Consider the following 21694-nt stretch of genomic DNA (forward strand, 5'->3'; position numbering starts at 1 on the left):
GGGAACATTAAATAAAAAAGCTTTTATGGTTTGAAAGCTGAAAGAAATTTGTCATCTGTCATAAGGCTGTGCAAATGTGTTATCACTGCAAACGAGTCATGTTTGTAGAACAAAGGTTGGAGGGTGATTGTGATAGACGCTGACACTAGCACTTTTATCAAAAAGCAGGAACAATGAGTTCATGCCATCAGCTGATGTTGAGGTCAGTATGGCCAGTTTGTTGGTGTTTCATGTGAATCATAGGGTCACAGTACAGGAGGACACTGTCCTGCTGGTCCTATCAAACAGCAGAGGGGCTTGAAGTATTTTCAAGGTGTTTTCCCTGGTGTGTTGCTCCCTCTCAAACATTTTTTTGAACCTCTGTTGGACGTCAATAGACTTCCAGTAATGGACAGAAATGTTAGCGGCCAGATGGAATAACTTGAATATGAGGAAGATTACCCTATTTAGATGAGTGCAAAATATCTCATGGAGTGGGTGTAGTGTTAGTGAAAGTTTAAAAAAACTTGTAATACCTGGTTGTTTCTAACTTAAGCCAGCTGCTTCTTCTCCTCATAATTGATGGAAAATTGCTTAGCCAGAGCAACAATTGTGATTGCATTATAAAGGTCATGTATGTATTCATAAAGTGCATATACTGTAAATCACACATTGGTCATCTCAGAATCCATAGAATTGGAATGGAAGCAAGTTTTGCTTAATCTCTTGTATCTGTGCAAATACAAGTCTGAAGAAGAGTCTCGACCTGAAACATCACCCGTTCCTACTCCAGACATGCTGCCTGTCCCACTGAGCTACTCCAGCATTTTGTGTCTATCCTAAATACAAGGGATTATCATTCATAAGCAGTGTATTCATAAAGCACTGGAGAGATACAGCTGTCTGCGTAAAATTTTCCAAATCCACCAAAAGACTAAGATAATCAATATTGCCATCCCCTTCCTAATCAATGTCCTCAGCACTAAGGTCCCAGTTGCATTCAATCAGTCCACTGTACAGGTCTCAGTGCATGCATGCAACATCGAACTCTCATTCTGAGCTACTCCATGACAGGAGATTTCCAGAAGAGAGATAAAACAACATGTGTCTTCATTAAGAAAGTGCAATGTCCCAACCAATCTGTGGAAAGTCCTGGCCCTTGCCTGCTCAAAATGGAGAAGAAACGTTCAGGTTTAGTACTGAGAATGTCCAGTTCCTATTGCCACAAGCAAGCAGAAATCCAGTTGAAGAGTGTGTTCCACCACTCAAACTACCCACCCACCTATGCCATCAAACATGTCCCACTCCGCCTGTGTCACCCTCATTGCAGTACCGTCATTGGCCTCATCAGCTACCTCAGAAACCGTAAAGCAGAAGTTGAAACAAACCGTTCAAAGCAATGACCGATAATAATCTCCTCTCTCGTTCTGACGAATTGTAAGAAGAAATGTTATCATGGACTAGAAGGGGAATGAATGCACACAGTCTTTTTTCCCCATGGGTTAGGAAACCAAGGCCTAAAGGATATAAATTTAATGTGAGTGAGTAAATAGGAACCTGAGAGGCAACGTTTCATACAGAGAGTGGTATGTATAGAAAACAAGCTGCCAGAGGAAGTGATTGAGGCAGGTACGATAACAAAATTAGATTAGATTAGATTAGATTAGATTAGATTAGATTAGATTCCTTTATTGTCAACATTTAAAAGACATTTGTACAGGTACAGGATAGGACAGGTTTAAAGGGATATGGGCCAATTGTGGGGAAATGAGTCTAGAAGGACACCTTGATCAGCATGGACGAGTTGGGCCAAAGGGCTATTAGATGAGAACGTGGAAGGTGAAGATTCCATCACAATCCAGGATGGATCCCAGGTATGGACAAAGTGAAGATAGAAGGAACTGCAGATGCAGTTTTACAAAAATGGATACAAAGTGTTGGAGCACCCTGTGGGTCGGTCAGCATCCAAACCGAAACGTTACCTATCCATGTTCTCCAGATCTGCCTCCTGATCTGCTGATTTACTCCAGCACTTTGTGTGTTTTTTCTTATGGACATAGTGAAGGTTGGTAAGAACAGGAAGAATGGACAAGTACCTCTAATGAGAAGCAGGGTGGGATGCTTCACCGTATTAAAGACACAACACGCAAGCTGTAATTGTAAACAGATGCCATTTTAGCAATCTGTTTCCCTGTGATCACCAACATGTTTTGATTTGCATGATGATTCGCAAGGATTCTGCCTCGTAAGCATTGAAGAGTTGAACAAGGCTTCAGTGACTTGTAGGTCTCCTGCTGTTCATATAATGAACAATTGTTTTCCCATCAAAGTTGCTTGAATTCAAATTGAACTGACTCGGCTATCGAGACTCGCTCCATCGCCCAGGCAGAGAACTAAGCTTGGGTGTAATCTGATAGCGGCAAATGTAGGCTGGAGAGCAATGACCGATAGTAACCTCCTCTCTCGTTCACATTGCTCAGCTCCAGGGAACGAGGCGTGTTGCTCCTTCAATCATCAGCTGAGCTGCCAGACTGGGACCGCTGCCAAAAACTGCTTCGAGCAGCAGCACAAAGGAAGCGCTGACTGGCTGAAGCTGTTATGTTCGAGCAACATGCACTTTCCTCCCACATAGAATCTTCAGAACAGCAATGCCATGAAACATTTATGAACACTAATGCAAATATATTTTAAACAGAAGTCCCACTTCCCTCATTCCATCAAGCTGTTCATTCCTTAAACTGCTTTGCCTCGCGTTTTTCGGTTGGGACACTCCAATTAGACAAACTCTTTTAAAATATTTTGGGCACCTGTCCCTATAACTTTAGAGATACAACATGGAAACAGGCCCTTCGGCCCACCATGTCCACGCCGACCAGCGATCCCCACACACTTACACTATCCAACACACACTAGGGATAATTTACAATTTTAGCAAGCCAATTAACCTGCAAACCTGTACATCTTTGGAATGTGGGAGGAGCTCCCGGAGAAAGCCCACACAGGTCAAAGGGAGAACATACAGGTCAAAGGGAGAACCCCCCGGGTCTCTGGCACTGTAAGGCAGCAACTCTACCGGTGCACCACCATGCCGCCTTTGGTGTCAGGTCAAGAAGTCATATGCTCCCTACTGGCCCCTATATCTTCATGCTTCCTGGAAATGACTTGGGCATTAAAGATGCTCTCTACTTATGACCAAGAGTCTCTCGGGGTTGAGGGTAATTTACTTATATGCCATTTCCATGGGTTGCGAGGTGGCTGCTGAGGCTAATGTGTGACCTACAAACTCTGCCACAATAGTGCATATCAGGTTAGATAGCTTATGCAATGATCCTTCCACCATTTTTCCTTGACTACCTTATGTTCCCAGCAGTGGGATCTCAGTGCTACTTTGAAGGTTCCCTCTATATTTTGCTCAATCATAGGCGAGGAGTTATTCGGGATTTACACATTGTCAAGGAGGCTTTGAGAACATCCTTGTAGTTTCCGTCTGGCAATCTCTTGCCATGAAGAAGCTCAAAATAGAATGCTTGTTTTGGGAGTCTCGTGCTGAGTATGTCTGCCCATTGAAGCAGACTGAACATAATTTGAGCCTCACTGCTCGATCGTTGACCTCGGAGGATTTACTTATCCTGCTAGCGGATATGTCCGGTTTTCCCAGGACAACAATGGTGGCTCTTCGTCTGTTCTTTAAGGTGATCGCTTTAAGTAATTCATGGCCTCATAACATGAGGACAAGGATCACTGTAGCTCGTGGTGAGGTTAGTGTTAGTTTGGAGATCTTGATCACCAGACATTTTTTCATCTTCTATCCAGAGTTGGCATACTGAAGGCAATGGTGAATTTCATCATCTGCCTTTACTGAGACATGGTACCCAAAACATGGGAAGTGGCTGATATTTTCCAGGTTTCCATGTAGACGGTTATTGTTGGAGGCAGATGTTTTACAGTTGGACCAATGTGGTAGAGGATTATTGCATCGTGGGTAATAAGTGTGTAGTACAACTCCTCAAATGCTTCAGTAAATGAGTCAAATGTGACATGGTATGTGATCTCCAATATGCAAACGGAGACGGCTATTGTCTGTGTTCTGCACCTCCGTGATGGAAGTTCGGATGACCTTGCTTGTAGAGTGAAAGTCTCCTTTGGATTACTTACACTCCAATGGGAAACTTGCTGGAGACAAGATGCAGCATTAAGGCATCAATTATTGAGAGGGGATATAGGGCAATGACATAGGTCTGCCTGACTGAGTGTTATAGACTATTTGGTTATGGATAGAATTGTATACAAAAGCAAATAATCATTACTGTAAGGAGTGCCAATAATCCCTTTCAAACTGCCGGAAACAACTGCACACTCCTGTTTGGGGGTGGTTAATGCCAGTTGAAAAACGTGAAGATGTTTTGATACTGTGCTGAATGTCCTACTCTCCCATCCCACCTGTATCCTAGGCCACTCTATCCCAATCCCCCCCCTCCCTCCCTTCCTCCCCTGTGCACAATTCCTATTTGCTTGCCGTTACTGACATGCAACTTTGCAAAATGCTTGGCATGGTAATTTTCTTATGATGTAATCTGAAGCTGTGGATCATCATACATGGAAAAAGTATACAGCTGGAATCCAGCCGACCAGATTCTGTTCTGTATTTACCCAGTATGTTGGATACAGCCAAGTTCAGTGGCCTTCCTTTCTCCCCGATATTGAGTCAAGTTATTTTTAAGCGGAACAGCAGCAATCTGACAGTAGTGCATGCTGTTGTGTAAATACTGTATCTTGAGGCTGAATTTCTACCTTGACTTAAACTGCTAAACCTGTTTCAGAGGTTTTACACCTTTGCAACTTCACAGATTGTGAAGTTACTGTTAAAACATGCAACTGCTCTTGAAGGAAATGCAGGCTGCGAGGTTACTGTCGGTCATTTCACATGCTTGTACAAGTGACTGGCATCTTCCTGCGCATGGTCCATCTGTTGCTATGAATATTAATGAGTTTCTGTTTGAGTCTAAGCGACGAACACAGCCGCTGTGTAAACTATAGTAACCCCAAAGAAGTATGCAGAGATCATACACTCAATTCTTTAATTGGCTTAATGTCAGAAGTTTTTCATTTATTTTTTCTTAACTTGCCAGAAATTCAGTTACATTGGAGAATAGCTAGGAATGCTCTTCTGAATGTGCCAACTTCTTATTTTAAACTGAGATTTAACCGGTTCTCTCAAGGGGTTGTGAAAGATCCGTGGCATTGTTTTAAAAAGCTGTAAGAGCATTATTGTGAATGCCACTGTCCCTATTTAAAGCTGACATCACAACACTGGAAGTAAAGGTCTATCACCTTCACATTGTTGCTGCGTGCAAGCTGGCTTCCTACATCACAACCACGACTGCACTTCTAAAATACTTAATAATTGGTATTATTAAGTGAAGCCCAAAAATGCAGGGGTAAAGATAAGTTTACAAAGATTTTCTTTTCAAACCATTCCCCGAACTCAAAGCTAAAGCTTGGTCTCATCAGCTGGTAACAACAGCCCAGAGTTAAGGTTACTTGTTGGGGTGCTCTAAAGGAGAGACCTAATGCATAACTTGAAAAGCTGTATAGGATCCTAAGAGGACTTGAAAGGGTAGGAAGGAACTGCAGATGCTGGTTTACAGCGAGGATGGACACAAAATGCTGGAGTAACTCAGCGGGACAGGCAGCATCTCTGGAGAGAAGGAATAGGTGACGATTGGGTTGAGACCATTCTTCAGTCTGAAGAAAGGTCTCAACCTGAAACAATAGGCAATAGGTGCAGCAGTAGGCCATTCCGCCCTTCGAGCCAGCACCGCCATTCAATGTGATCATGGCTGATCATCCCCAATCAGTACCCTGTTCCTGCCTTCTCCTCATATCCCCTGACTCCGCTATTTTTAAGAGCCCTATCTAGCTCTCTCTTAAAAGCATCCAGAGAACCTGCCTCCACCACCCTCTGAGGCAGAGAATTCCACAGACTCACTACTTTCTGAGAAAAAGTGTTTCCTCGTCTCCGTTCTAAACATCCCCTATTCCTTTTATCCAGGGCAGATGCTGAGATATTTTCACTTGTGGGAGTGTCCGCTTTTCTCATCAACAAATTTTAGATCACTTGTTCCGTAACATACTGTTCTAAAAGCAATCCCTGGCACACTCCACATATTCTTCTTAAACAATGCTCTTGCCAGTGAAACACAGAAAACTGCAGCTGCTGAAAATCTTGAACAAAAATAAATTTAATTTCTTAATGATATGCTTGCCAGATGATATGTCCAAACAAAATGTAGATTAACATTTCCCATGGCAATTACAGTTCCCTTCAAATATGCCCCAGTAATGGTCCAACCTATTGAGAGGTCACATTTATGTCCTCTAGATTACTTTTATCTGTGTTGTCTTTCCTCTGCCATTTCCTGATTTTCACCCCAAAATGTTTTTACATAACTAGCTTCTTTAACATGACTCGACACCACTCTGATACCTTCCTTGTTTAACAATGTTACTCTACCTTCTTTCTCTTTTGTTCTGTTCTTTTGGAACATTGTATAACCTGTAATATTGAACACCCAGTATGGCTTATTAGTTTAGTTTAAATGAGCAAGGGACGCAGTGAGGTGAGTAGGGAGAAGACGTTTTCCTCCATAGAACTTGAGAGTTCCAAGCAAGAGTGATAACGGCGGGAAAGAATATGTTCTTTCAAGCCTTTGTACCTTCTGCCTGATGAAAGAGGGGAAGGCGGGGGGACGTGAGTGTTCCTTGATTATGTTGGCTGCTTTCCCGAGTCAGTGTGAAGGTGTGGGGGATGTTTGGTTTGTGTGATGGACTGGGCTGTGTTTGCAACTCTGCAATTTCCTGCCATCTTGGGCAGAGCAGTAGCCATACCAAGCTGTGATGCGACTGGATAGTATACTTTAGTCACCCCTCAGCATGTCTTTGTTATAGCAATTGGATCATATTAATATATTGCTATCCGTGTTGTCAACTCATCTCTCTTATTGCAAATGTAATATGCCTTTTGATAGATCTAATTTTCGGTGGGACCTATGGTATTGCATTCAGTGTAATAGTGATTCATTTTGTTGGGGGGTATCGGCCCTGCTCTTATTATTTGATCACTGATTGTGTATTATTATTTGTGCAGATCTCAGGCTCCAGGATTTCTTAATCGAGAATGAGACTCTATCGGAATTTCTGTACCAAAATATGTCATTTGATCGTTCCACGGTGGATAACATCCTGGATGCTGATGTAAATTTTGGAAAGGTAAAAACAAATGATAATAATCCCAACAACAATAACCACTTTTAGCTGTCTACAATCCACCATAAGACTTTGCGTCTGCTTACAGTACTTTGCATTTGCACTAATCTTGCGTAAAAGGAAAACAAACCAGGATTAAGTCAGTGGGCCAGGCAGCATAGTTCCTGACTCGAAATGTCATTTATATCATTTCCCTCACTGATGCTGCCTGACCCGCTGAGTTCATCCAGCCATTAGTTTTTTTTAGGAAGGGGGGGACGGGACTGCATCTCTTTGTAGATCTTCTTGCAAATATACGCTGCACACTGGGAGATAGATGATAAGCCCATGACCAATCTTGAGTTACAGTGCTACCTGCTGAGCCAAACACACCTTCAGAAATACTAAATTCTGCTTGGATCGGATCTTTTACAAATGGTTGTTAAAACCAATGAAGCCAATCATTTTGCAAGAGCTCACCTAGTAGACATTAATTCAGTAATTCAATGTGTATTTTATGTGGGATACATACAACAAATAATTACTGGTCAGAAATAAATAGCAACAATGCTTTTAAAACTCTTTAACTTGCAACCACACAATATGAAATGTGGAAGTAGATTAATTCAACTTAATATTTACATGACTGTGAAAAATTGCAGGTTTACCTTGGGTCATTTGGACATCTTTTTAATTAACTATCATGCTGTATTCTCATTTCAAGTCTAAGGTGGCAGTTAAACTCTGCCATGACATAATTAGTATCAATTCTGCCCACTTGGAGGTCATGTTAACCTTGCAGCTAACAAATGATGCTATATAATCATTATGTTTTAAATTTTTACTCAAACAAGATTTGCCACGTGTGATAAAGGTTTGGAGTTGGTAGATTGTGTAAGATTAAATGATTGGATAATTATGTTTATGGTGCAATTAATTTTGATTTGGACGCACTAAGTTAAATGGTTGTCAATTTGATTTTCAAAGCTACAGAAGATTATCCATTTTTGTTGTACAAGGATGTTAAAGAATATTATGTAAATTATGATAAATATGGTGGAATTAAAGACTAGTCAGAATTCAATTTGAATAGAGGATCAAGCTCGGAGTTCTATCAATTTATTATATTCCTTAACATGTTCAGTATACTGTCATTCACTGACTTTATTGCATGGAGCACTAATCACAGTGACAGTAGTGCCATAGTAAAATCATGAAACATAAGCTTTCTGCGCACTCCGGACATAGAAAGCATTAAGTATTATGTCATTCATTTCAGGTTATTACAGTTGGGCAAGGGTTGCAGCTGAAAGACCTTTGCAATGACACGAAGCTGGATGACTTTGTTATCATTGGAGATCCTGCTACTGCCACACGCGCTCAATCTCTCATTTGCACACTGCCTGACAAGGAGCTAAGAAGAGTGGAAAGAGCTTTTTTTTCCAACTTGGATATCCTAATGTTAACCAAAGTAAGTGATTGAGTCCATTACTCGGCCTGTACATCAAACAGGGATACAATTGGAGAGAGAGAGAGGCCCATAATGCTGGAGTAACTCAGCAAGACAGGCAGCATCTCTGGAGAGAAGGAATGGGTGAAGAAGGAGTCTCAACCTGATATGTCACCATTTCTTCTCTCCGGAGATGCTGCCTGTCACACTGAGTTACTCCAGCATTTTGTGTCTATCTTTGGTTTAAACCAGCATCTGCAGTTCCGTCCCACATAGGGATGCAACTGGACTTTCTATGATAAAGGTTTGGAGTCCTGTTGGTCTACATACTTTAGGCTTCCACTGGGACCGGGGAAAGAACAAGGGATGAGGAAAGCTGGGGAAATGGAATTCTATTTCAATGGCTATTTCTTGCTGAGAAACACAATATATCAAGAATGAGGACATGCCTGAAGGAGCTAAAGATGGCTAGCGTTACGTAAAGGTGCCAAGGGTGAGACAGGTATTTAAGGCATTGTCCCAAAGACAGGTGCTGCCTCTTTTCAATTGATTGATGACCCAGCAGTGCAACTTCTTCATCCATCGAGTGGGTCACATAGATAGTGACACAGGAGAGTGCAGATGCAGGAATGCTGGAATATAGAACAGTACAGCACAGGAACACGGGCCACAATGTCTGTGCCCAACACAATGCCAAGATCAACTAATCTCATCTGCCTGCACACTGTAGATCCCTCCAACATATCCATATCTAAAAGCCTCATAAATGTCACAATCGTATCTGCCTCCACCACCACCCTTGGCAGAGTGAATCTTGAGCAAAACACAAAGTACTGGAGGAACTCAGTGGGTAAGGCAGCATCTGTGGAAGGGAATGGATTCAGGCTGGGACCCTTCTTCAGAGCGATGGACTAGGGGTGAAAACTCTGAAGAAAAGTCCCAACCTGAAACATTGTGTGTCCATTTCCATCCACGGATGCTGCCCGACCTGCTGTGTTCCTCCCTCACTTCCTGATTTGAAGACAATGGTGTTGTTACATGATAGAGAGGCTCAATATGGGCAGCACATCGGCGCAGTGGTAGAGTTGCTGCCTCACAGTGCCAGAGCCCAGGATCTCAGGTTCGATCCTGACTACGGGTGCTTGTATGTACGGAGTTGGTACGTTCTCCCCTTGACCTGTGTGGGTTTTCTCCGGGAGCTCCGGTTTCCTCCCACATGTCAAAGACATACTGGTTTGTCGGCTAATTGGCTTGGCATAATTGTAAGTTGTCCCATGTGTGTATAGGATAGTGTTAGTGTGCAGAGATCACTGGTTGGCATAACCTCGCTCTGCCTAAGGGCCCGTTTCCACGCTATATCTCTAAACTAAACACTAGACTCTTAGTTACTAAATTGAAATGACATAGATGGACATCACCAAGGAAGAGCTGCAATGTCAGAGGAGCCTGTCTTTGGACAAGGCATCAGAGATACCACAGAGCTGTTTTGAAGAAGATGAGAGATATTCTCCCTACTGTACGATTGAATATTCCCATCAGACTAATTACAACATTCATGGTGGATGAAGAACTGCTGGTTTGAGCATTTTCAATGCACCAGTGGTGAGGGAATCAATATTCAGAAAGGAAGTTAATCAAGAGAGAGTTTATGTGAATATGTAAACAGGAAGGTGGCAACAAAGGTAAGTAAGACCTGGAAGGAACAAGGCTGGTGAATTAAAAGCAGTAAACAAAGAAAGGGCAGATATGTTAAATCAATCTTTTGTGCCAGTCTTCACCATTGAGGACACTAAGGTTAAAGATGGTTTAATTTCAAATTGCAGGGAGGAACTTACAAAAATCCCGAACACAATGAATAAAGTATGAGAGAAAGGCATGGTGCCAAAGGGGAATAGATCACCGGACTGATGGCTTGTGTCCCAGTGTTTCTCTTGTGTTCTTGTGCTGAACTTTAATGCATGCTTAAAGTTAAAGACAGGCTGGACACTCTCTAATGGATGGTTGTCATTACCTGTGCACATTTGTTGTTATTTTCCTTCCTTTCTTTTACAGAAGGGAATGGCCATTGATCCTCCTGCAACATTAGAAGTTGTTAATGCCATGGACTCGGTGTTTAAAAATCTCATGATTCTCACTCAAGAGGTACGATGACCTAGCAGCTAAATTAGTAAGTTTGGGAACTGGTAATAGATGGTGCCCAGGAGACCATTGTTGATATCCGCAATACTTTATTTTACACTTGGTGTTCCTTTTGTGAAGAGGTATGCATGGGTTCCTGTGCCATGTGATAGTATGTTTGTGTGTGGCAGAGTTAGTCGGCTGGTCTCATAATGTAACTGCACCTTTCTGAGATGTTTGTTGTTTTTCTTTCTTTTTGGTGAACTTCTGAAACAATTAAAGTGAAGATGATATTTTCCCCTCCATTCCAGTGGTTCAGTCTGCCACAGAGATATCCAGAGCACCCCAAGCATAATCCACAAACAATGGTTTCGATCCAATCATTAGAAAACGTGTCTTGCCAGTTGATCCTTCCCATTTCCAACAGCTGTGCCTCTCCTTAGGAATGCCAATTTAGTGTTATGGTATTACAGTTCCCGACTACAGACTCGGGCCTTTGGGAAATTCATTTATAATGAAACCAAAAAATGCTGGAAATACTCAGCAGGTCAGATTGCACCCATTGGAAAAACAATCAGAGTTATTGTTTCAGTTCCAAAACCCAAATTGCATTAACTTTGCCCAAACACAATGCATATGGATCCTTCACAACGTCAGCACAGATTGTTTTTCTGCCTGTATAAAGTAGATTTAGGCAAAAGGGCAAGGTACAAAAGATCATGGGTAGGTCTTCCCATTGTGGAACTCGCCTAATTTGTCCTCTTGGATATCAATGGGCTTTACATAAGGTTTGCTTGAAAACAGGCCATTTATCTGCTCAGGTAAACTAACTGATAGCACTCGGTATAAAGGTCAAACCTATGCAACTCTGCTGCAATATAATGGGGGCAATTTTAACCTGACACAGCTAACAGGAATCTGATCAAAGTGGCATTCCTTTCAATGTGTGGGTTTTAAGGCTAGTGCATTGCTTAAAAATGCCCGTATGGTAGCCTTTACCTTTGCTACTAATTTGACATACCTAATTAACCCATGCATGAAGAAAATACAGTTGCTTGGCTACAGGAGGACAGTTCCTGCTTACTTGACTTAAAACTGCTGTGACTCGAGTGAAAAACAAAATGTTCTTGCCAAATGTCAGTGATGTAATGAGTTTGGGGTTTGTGATTGTTCGTCTGGCCTTCTTGCTGCTTTCCTCGGGTTGCGATACAATATAGTTCATGAGTTCATATGTCACAGGAAATTGTCATTCAAAAAAATAAAGTGGATATGCACAAAATACCGATTGGCCCACATTTATGTATGAGGCAAATTCTTCTCCCCTCAGTCTTTAAGATTCAGCACGGAAACAGGCCCTTCGGTCCATCGAGTCCGCGCCAACCAGCGATTACACTGTGCACTAAGGCTATTCTGCACACTAGGGACAATTTACTGAGGGCAATTAACCTACAAACCTGTATGTCTTTGGAGTGTGGAAGGAAACCGGAGCACTGAGTGAAAATCCACGCAGTCACAGGGAGAATGTACAACCTCCATACACACAGCAACCGTAGTTAGGATCTCTGGCGCTGTAAGGCAGCAACTCTACCACTGCGCCATTGTGCCGCCCTAGTTTTTGTGTAAACCATCATCTGCAGTTTGTTGTTTCCATATTCCTTGAATCCCTTCCTTTTTGAAACAAGTGATGGAAATCCTAAAGGAAACCAGGAAATGCTGCAACTGCTCAAACGTGGAAAAAGAAACTGAAATGTTGACTGTTCCTCTCCCCGGAGAAGCTGCTTGACTGGCTGACTGCTCCCAGCACATTTTGTTTACATTTTAATTTTCTCTTCTGTTATCCTTCCTATATTTATTGAGCTTTTCCTCAGAAACATATTCTTATCAAATACAAGTTTTCATAAGGTCATCGGGAATAGGAGTAGAATTAGGCAATATAACCCATCAAGTCTACTCCGCTATTCAATCATGGCTGATCTATCTCTCCATCCTAACCCTATTCTCCGGCCTTCTCCCCATAAACTCTGTCACCAATACTAATCAAAAATCTATCTGTCTCTGCCTTAAAAATATCCATTTACTTGGCCTCCACAGCCTTCTATGGAGAGGAAATTCCACAGATTCACCACCCTCTGACTAAAAAAAATCTTCCCCATCTCCTTCCTAAAAGAACGTCCTTTAATTCTGGAGCTATGACTTCTAGTCCTAGACTCTCTCACTTGTGGAAACATCCTCTCCACATCCACTCTAACCAAGCCTTTCACTATTGTGTATGTTTCAATGAGCTATGTTGGAGGGTTCACTCCCATAGTGAAGACAGTGCTACTAAATTTCCTGTTGGATTTGTTAGTGACCGCCTTACAGCGATGGCCCTTGGATCTCCCTGTTGGCGGAAACATTATTTGGTTAGTCTGCTCTGTGAAGAAAACCTGAACTGAACTTTGTTGCCTTCCCTCTCAGTGGGAAACATTGATTTCCGCTGTGGGGGGATGTTTTTATGTTTTATGTTAAATTCTATTGTGTTGTGTTTATCTTATTTGTGTGCTGCATGGTAACTCAAATTTCACTGCACCAATTGGTGTATGTGACAATAAATGTCCTTTGTCCTTTGTACATCACCGTTTATATCTCTTGTTTCCCTTTACCCGGACTCTAGTCTGGAGATGGGTCTCGACCCAAAACGTCACCCATTCCTTCTCTCCTGAGATGCTGCCTGTCCCGCTGAGTTACTCCAGCATTTTGTGTCTATCTTCGGTTTAAACCAGCATCTGCAGTTCCTTCCTACACATCTCAGCCTTTTCTGATCTGTTCCCTTGTTTGTTGTTCTTTTGCCTGCTCCCTGTTGGCACACTGTTTGCATGTTTCGACACATTACACTGGTGCTATACTCTATCGTGTCTGCAACATTTCTTTGTTTGATCTTTCATTAATTGAATAGTGGCTATTATCCCAGCACCTCCCCTCCCTTCAACACGAGGTTTATGAATTATGCATTTTAATTGGGCAGGAGCCTTCTGTCAAATGAACTTTAGTAACCCTGCAGTACAACAGAGGCTGACAAGCCACAAGGTTATTTCTGGATTAAGATTTTACAATGTGGTTCCATATCCTTTTCCTTTCTGGTCCATGTCACAGAAAATAAAAACACCAAAAACAAGTAAACCGGCTACAAACACTGCTGCATAAAATGTTGAATATATCTATTTTTTCTCTCTGTTGCATGAGTGTAAATGAGCAGAAGTAGGCTTTCAGTATAAGCATGCTGCAGTGTCAGGTTACACTTTTCCTGTTACACCACTTTGGCTTGCCTTTGTCTGTTAAGAATAATTGAAGCCATGTGATATCAAATCAGCTGACGTGGCCACGTTGTCCCAGAAAACACTATCAAGGAGAACTTGCTTTTCATTTGGACTTCTGCCAACTGCCAGTTAACTACATTTCTTGTACTGTCAATCAGACCATAAGACATGAGCTGGTGTTAACTAAAACAAAAAATGCTGGAGGTACCCAGCAGGTTGTGTGGCTTATGTGCAGAGAGAATCAGATTCAAAAATTCAGGTCAATCACCTATCACTGATTCCAACTTAAAATATTGACACTGTCCTCCCTCTCCCCCTATCCCTTTTCCTGCCTCTCTCTGTCTGTCCGCCTCTCTCTGTCTGTCCATCTGTCTCTGTCTCTCCCTCTCCCTCTCCCTCTCCCCCTCCCCCTCCCCCTCGGCATTTAGACTCAGACAATACACAGAAACACAAATTATATGTAGGTTGCATGTAAATTACACATAAATTCTACCAGAGAGAGAACAGAAAAAGACTGTATAAAAAAGATATTATTGCAAAAGCACAATTTATAAAATAAATCTATGGTAAGACAACATGGAACTGTGCAGCACATGAACAGGCTCTTCAGCCCACAATGTCTATGTTGAACATGATGCCAAGACCAAATCTTATCTGCCTGTTGTACATATTCTATATCCCGCCATTCCCTATGTATCCATATGCCTATCTAAAAGTCTCCTAAATGCCTCTATCGTATCTGTCTCAACCACCAAACACAGCAACGCATTCCATGCATTCACCATCCTATGTGTGAAAAATAAAAATGCCCCACAGATCATTTAAAAACTTTGCCCCTCTAAACTGCTTCACTGATGAAGGATTTTGGCCTAAAACTTCACCCATTCCTTCTCTCCAGGGATGCTGCCTGTTCTGCTGAGTTACTCCAGCACTTTGTGTCCATCTTTGGGTTAAAACTAATCTGTCCTGCAGTTCGGTGGACGGGGAGGTACCAGCTTTGCTCCTGGGTACACAGAGTTGCTAAACCTCTCGATTCCCTGTCTCTCTGTCTGTGTACAGCTGACTGAGGTTAAGAGTTGGAGCGATATGAGAAGAGAGGTGATGCTGCTGAACAACGACAGCTTGACGGGGTCACCACAGGAGCTGTACCAAGCCGTGTCGAGGATTGTGTGTGGGCACCCAGAGGGCGGAGGCTTAAAAATCAAATCCCTGAATTGGTACGAAGACAACAACTACAAGTTCCTCCTGGGCAGAAATAGCACGGATGAAGAGTCCTCGCAATATGACAATTCAACAAGTGAGTGTCTGCCAGTAGTCTTTGCCACACAAGTAAAAGTTCTTGTGTAATAAATAACTGATGTGACAGGCTGAACTATATTGCAGAAGGTAAGAGAGAGAGAGGGGGTGTGCCAAATTAATCATAAATAATTGCCAACTTTGCAGGAATGCTGTGGAGCTACTAAGAATTTAAAAAAAAATCAGAAAGTAGATCAACTTGTAGGGGGGGGTGACAGTGTGTGTGTGTGTGTGTGTGTGTGCGTGCGCGTGTGTGTGTGTGTGCGTGCGTGTGTGTGTGTGTGTGTGTGTGTGTGTGTGTGTGGTGAGGGGGGGCAGGGAAGTTGAAGTCAAGGAACATTACTACAAAATGGATGATTTGGACAAATTCCTTCATTGGTGCGAAAGACTTTTGAAATGGGAGATAGGCTACTTGATCAGGTTGGGCTGTTAAAGGCAGGAGGTCAAGTGATGTAACCTCCTACAATATATCCAGTCAGAGATGGTGACCCTCACTATAGAGAATCAAGGAAGAATCTTAATGTTACACAAAAAAGCTGGAGAAACTCAGCGGGTGCAGCAGCATCTATGGAGCGAAGGAAATAGGCAACGTTTCGGGCCGAAACCCTTCTTCAGACTGGATCTTAATGTGTCGTTCAGAATACACATTAAGCAAAGGCCCCATCTTTCCTCAGTTAGCAGTTGCAGTTTACAGTTTAGGTGACTGTCGCATATACTGAGGTACAGTGAAAAGCGTTTGTTTCGTGCTGTCCAGTCAGCGGAAAGACAATACATGATTACAATCGAGCCATTCACAGTGCATAGATACATGATAAGGGAATAACATTTAGTGCAAGGTAGTGCCAGCAAAATCCGATCAAGGATAGTCCGAGGGTCGCCAACGAGGCAGATAGTAGTTCAGCACTGCTCTCTGGTTATGGTACCACAATCAGAGGTGGATGCAAAATACCTCACAGCCAAATTTTGATGAACAAGGCTGATGTTGAATCCCTCAACCAATGTTAAATAAATGCTTTTGCTGGAGTTTGATATTTGCATATTGGATGTTGTACTTACACCACTACTGTGGTGCCTCAATTGATTCAAAGGAAAGGTTCTCACTGTCCCGCACAGGGGCATCCTGAGGTCATGGCAGGTGCGACTGGAAAATAAGTATGTTGTCTTTCTTTTCCCTAACCTACCTTCTTTCTCGTTTTCTTTTATATTAATTTTTCTCTCATGCCCTCCTTCCTTTCCCTCTCTCTCTCTCTCTCATCATTTATTTTATCTTCGTTTCTTTCACTTGCAACATATTTTCGATGAGAAATATCACAAAGTTAAGTTGCAAATCATTTCCAAGAATAAAAGTTGTTTTTCCTTTTAAGCTCCATACTGCAATGATTTAATGAAGACGTTGGAATCCAATCCCATGTCAAAAATGATCTGGAGGGCGATGAAACCATTGTTGATTGGTAAAGTTCTGTACACTCCAGATACTCCTGTAACCCGGAATATTGTCAAAGAGGTAAGCTTTCTTATCTTATGGGAGAGATAACCATGACCTTTTTTTTACATTTTTAATTCAATTTTGTCTCAATCTACCCATGTTTCTTTTGGATACTTTTCCTATTGGGAAAGCAACCTAATGTGATAAAATGCACTCAGTTAGGGCAAGTTTCAGTGTGATTGATTACCTTCAGGATACCAAGCTATCAACCCATGTATAGTCATAGAGTGATACTGTGTGGAAACGGGCCCTTCGGCCCAACTTGCCTACACCAGCCAACATGTCCCAGCTACACTAGTCCCACCTGCCTGCACTTAGTCCATATCCCTCCAATGATGGGGTACTTACTTGTCCATAATGCAATCCGAGCTTTCAGTTGTTTTGAAAAGATAATTGGCCTCAGAGTGATTACATGAGTGTAGAATGTACTGACATTGTGAACGATGTAGACAAGCGCTTTAAATTACAAAGAGATATTAATGGATTGAATGAATAACCAAAACTGTCGTAAATTTAATACAAAGACATATGGACCGACAAATGACAGAACAGAGTTTAAGAGGGAACTGCAGATGCTGGAGAATCGAAGGTTACACAAAAAAGCTGGAGAAACTCAGCGGGTGCAGCAGCATCTATGGAGCGAAGGAAATAGGCAACGTTTCAGGCCGAAACCCTTCTTCAGAAGAAGGGTTTCGGCCCGAAACGTTGCCTATTTCCTTCGCTCCATAGATGCTGCTGCACCCGCTGAGTTTCTCCAGCTTTTTTGTGTAACCAATGACAGAACAGAGTTCTATCTAAAAAGTGAAATGTTACAAACAGTTGAGTTCCAAAGAGTCTTGAGAGTCCATTTTTATTGCTCATAACAATATAATGAATGATACAGAAGGTAATCAGAAGAGCTATTCAGAAACTGATTTTCTATTCCAAACTGCAAGGCAGTAGAAGCTATATTGCAGCTGAGACCACATCTAGAACATCAGTGAGCATTCCAGGCACCGTACCTTTAGTAGATACTGTATATTGCCCTTGGAGAGAGACGAGCATAGATTGCCAGTATAACATCTGGGCTCCAAAAATCAGATTATGAAAGATCATGCATATTCTCTGGAATTTAGAAAATATAGGAATAATTTAATTGAAATATCTAGGATATTAAGGGGAACCAATAAGTTAGAGAGCACATAATTATTTAGACTAAAGATAGACATAAAAAGCTGGAGTAACTCAGCGGGACAGGCAGCATCTCTGGAGAGAAGGAATGGGTGACGTTTCGGGTCAAGACCCTTCTTCGGACTCTAACTTCAGACTGGTTGGACAGTCAAAGACATGTGGGCAAAGTGAGCTGTGAAGGTAGGAAACATTCTTACACACAGACGGTGGTAGAAATTTGGAATTCTCTTCTGCAAATTATACTAGTGTTAATTTAAAATTTGCGAGATAAAAGATTTATTTAACCAAAAGTATTAAAGGATATGAGAAAGGGACAAATATCATATAATTGAACGGGAGCAAGTTTGATGACCCATATGGCCTTTTTCTCCCTTATTTTCCCATCTTATTTCAAGGCTCCTTCAATGCTATAACTACAATCTAAGCTTAGATTAGATCACTAGTGATTAAACTGTAAATGTTTTTTTTTTGTATATTGTAAATATTATTTATTATTTTCGACACTCTAAAATCAAGAAACCAAATAATATTTGTTTTTTGTTCCATGCTCATGCCACAATTTTTGGAATGAGATGGCAGTGATCATTTAAGCAAAATTCATCCATCTATGGCTGTCACAAGTATGTCTGTTTCTCATGTATATCAATAGTGTTTTTTTTAAATTAATTTTAGGTTAACAAGACTTTTCACGAGCTTAGTGTCTTCAGGGAAGCTGGAGGGATGTGGGAAGAAGCGGGACCAAAGATCTGGGAATTTATGGAAAAAAGTCAAGCCATGGATCTGATTCGAGTGAGTACTGGTTTTGTAATATCGATCAGATAGGTCAACCTGCTTATGTTGTCAATATTTGTCATCAAATCATTGATTAATTCTGGCATGTCCACATGTCCACCCTGTCATGACCCCTCAGTATTCCCTGTTTTGAACAAGTGTCCTCTCACCTTTTGTGCTGCAACAGAATCACGCCCAGTCTATCCGACCTTTCCTCTTAAGCCACCGTTCAGTTCAGAATGGTCTACCTTCCCTGAACTAATTTGAAAGCACTAACATCATTAAAATAAGGAAATTGATATTTGACAATACTCTAGATGTGATTTTGATATAACAAGGAGAAAGGAACTGTCCCAGTGGTAGGATGGACAATAACAGTTAAGTTCAGTTAATGTGTAATTTCCTCTTCTGCTTCTTTTAAGAAAGTGGGTTAAGAACTTACTCGGGCTTAGCAATATATCCAATTTCTCCCTCTCTCTCTCTCTCTCTCTCTCTCTCTCTCTCTCTCTCTCTCTCTCTCTCTCTCTCTCTCTCTCTCTCTCTCTCCCTCTCTCTCTCTCTCTCTCTCTCTCTCTCTCTCTCTCTCTCTCTCTCTCTCTCTCTCTCTCTCATTCTAAATGATCATGGCTATATCATCCCTTTCCCCAATGAAAGAGAAGGTGGATCCAAAGTATTTGTCCAAAACGTTATACACACCATCTACCTCTATACTCAGGGAGTATACTTTAAGCATCCCCCCTCTTTAATTCTTGTTCTGTAGTAATAGAGTACCTCAGTGCTTTGCTCCCCATTGTTTATTTTTATATTGTAGCCTCTTTGTAATTTCTCTTTGAATTTCTCCCTTGCAATACTGCACTCCAGGCTTTCTGCTGCGTTGTCATAAGTATTTGTCATAAGCTTCCCATTTTTAGTTTTTATTTTATCCATTTCATTTTATACATTTTCCTCATCATCGCGGGCTCTACCACTGCTTAATTCTCTTTGTTTAATGGCTATATTTCGGTTGTGAACCTTCATGGTCAACTCCAACTTCTCTGAAACATTTCTTTGAAGATATTGTTCCCAGTCTGCTTGTGCTAAATCGCATCTCCACCAAACTTTTGTTATACCCCTCATTTGTAGTGTATATTCCCATCTTATTTTAATCTTTTTCAATAACTATACTGAATGTAATTGGATTATGATTTATACTGAAGTTCTTTGCTGGTCATTTTTCCATATGCCAATCTCCACTCCTTAAATCTATCCACTACTGTCTTTTTTATTGGGATTTTCACATACTGATTAAAGCAGTTCTCTTGAAAGCACCTAAAGAATTGTGTTCCATTAGCCCTCTTTGCACAGGTACTGATCCAGCTAATTTTGTTGCTTTTGGATCTCAGAAATTTGAACTTTTACTTCCCTCCTTTAGTTAGGGAGACCCATCGTGCACTGTGAAGCCCCTTTGTTCATTCTTCAGTTCATCCCATACAAGCCTCATTTGTTGATCCTTGTGTCTTGTATAATTTCTAAAAGAAACACCATTCTGCCGTGTAATTTAATTAATAGAGGCATAGAATTAATCAGTTTATTGAATCTGCATCTCCCCAGCTAGTTGTGCTGGCGTACATGTGTGCTTGAGTTTGATAGTGTTGGTGCCAACATTGTGGCAATCTGTGATCACTGAGATACACCGGAGCTTCATTATAATACCCACAGCTGCGAACATTGGCAATTAATCAATGGGAGCTGCTGTGGATCATGATTGAAGGCATATTCTTTAGAAACCAGCTTTTTAACTATATTACTAATATAATGTTTTCTTCATTATTATTTTCTGAGGGTCCATTGCAGACAAGCTCATCTGTCCTTCTTCATTAAGCCTTGTGGGTTTTTTTTTACTTCTAATCTGGAAGAAAATATCTCAAATGAAAATCAGCACATACAATAATGCAGCATTCCCTCAGTGTCAATCTAGTCTTCTCGTGAAGTGTCTGGAGTGGTGCTTCAACCCCACAACATTCTGACTCGGAGGCTAGGGAAGGAATTCTGCTATTCTAACCCAACTTGTTCTAGATGGGACTCCAATCCCTACATTCACAGGAATTTAGAAGGATGAGAGGGCATCTTATAGAAACATATAAAATTCTTAATGGATTGGACAGGCTAGATGCAGGAAAAATGTTCCCGATGTTGGGGGAGTCCAGAACCAGGGGTCATAGTGTAAGAATAAGGGGTAGGCCATTAAGGACTGAGATGAGGAAAAACTTTTTCACCCAGAGAGGTTTGTGAATCTGTGGAATTCTCTAACACAGAAGGCAATGGAGGCCAATTTGCTTGATGTATTCAAGAGAGAGTTAGATATAGCTCTTAGGGCTAACGGAATCAAGGGATATGTGAAGAAAGCAGGAATGGGGTACTGATTTTGGATGATCAGCCATGATCATATTGAATGGTGGTGCTGGCTCGAAGTGGAGAATAATAATAATAATAATAATAATAATAATAATAATAATAATAATAATAATATATTTTATTGTCATTGCACATCAGTGCAACGAGATTTAGTATGCAGCTTCAACCGATGAAAAAGAAAAGTAAAATAAATAAATAAGCTGTGTGTCGTGACCATCCGAGGGAGACAGTCCAGGGGGGATGGGGGCACTCAGCAGGGCCGGTTCAGAGCTGCTATAGCTCTTGGAATAAAGCTGTTTGTGAGTCTGGAGGTTCGGGCGTAGAAGGCCTTGCAACGTCTGCCGGAGGGAAGTAGTTCGAACAGTCCGTTACAGGGGTGTGATGAGTCTTTATGGATGCTGGCGGCCTTCCTGAGGCACCGTGTGTGGTAGATGCCCTCCAAGGCTGGTAGCTCTGTCTCAATGATCCTCTGCGCTCTGTGGACGACGC

The 21694-nt window shown here is 41.6% G+C and overlaps 1 protein-coding gene across 1 annotated transcript in view; it reads left to right on the plus strand.

Moving 5' to 3' along the window:
* Positions 1-21694, plus strand: part of LOC129695446 (phospholipid-transporting ATPase ABCA1-like) — a 142230-nt gene that overhangs the window by 59370 nt on the left and 61166 nt on the right. Inside the window, exons 6-11 of the mRNA XM_055632404.1 lie at positions 7127-7248; positions 8504-8695; positions 10727-10816; positions 15148-15385; positions 16749-16888; positions 18713-18829. Of these exons, the coding sequence (XP_055488379.1) occupies positions 7127-7248; positions 8504-8695; positions 10727-10816; positions 15148-15385; positions 16749-16888; positions 18713-18829 (899 nt within the window). The remainder of the gene's footprint in view (positions 1-7126; positions 7249-8503; positions 8696-10726; positions 10817-15147; positions 15386-16748; positions 16889-18712; positions 18830-21694) is intronic.

Source organism: Leucoraja erinacea, chromosome 3 (genome assembly GCF_028641065.1).
Source record: "Leucoraja erinacea ecotype New England chromosome 3, Leri_hhj_1, whole genome shotgun sequence".
Lineage (NCBI taxonomy): Eukaryota > Metazoa > Chordata > Chondrichthyes > Rajiformes > Rajidae > Leucoraja > Leucoraja erinaceus.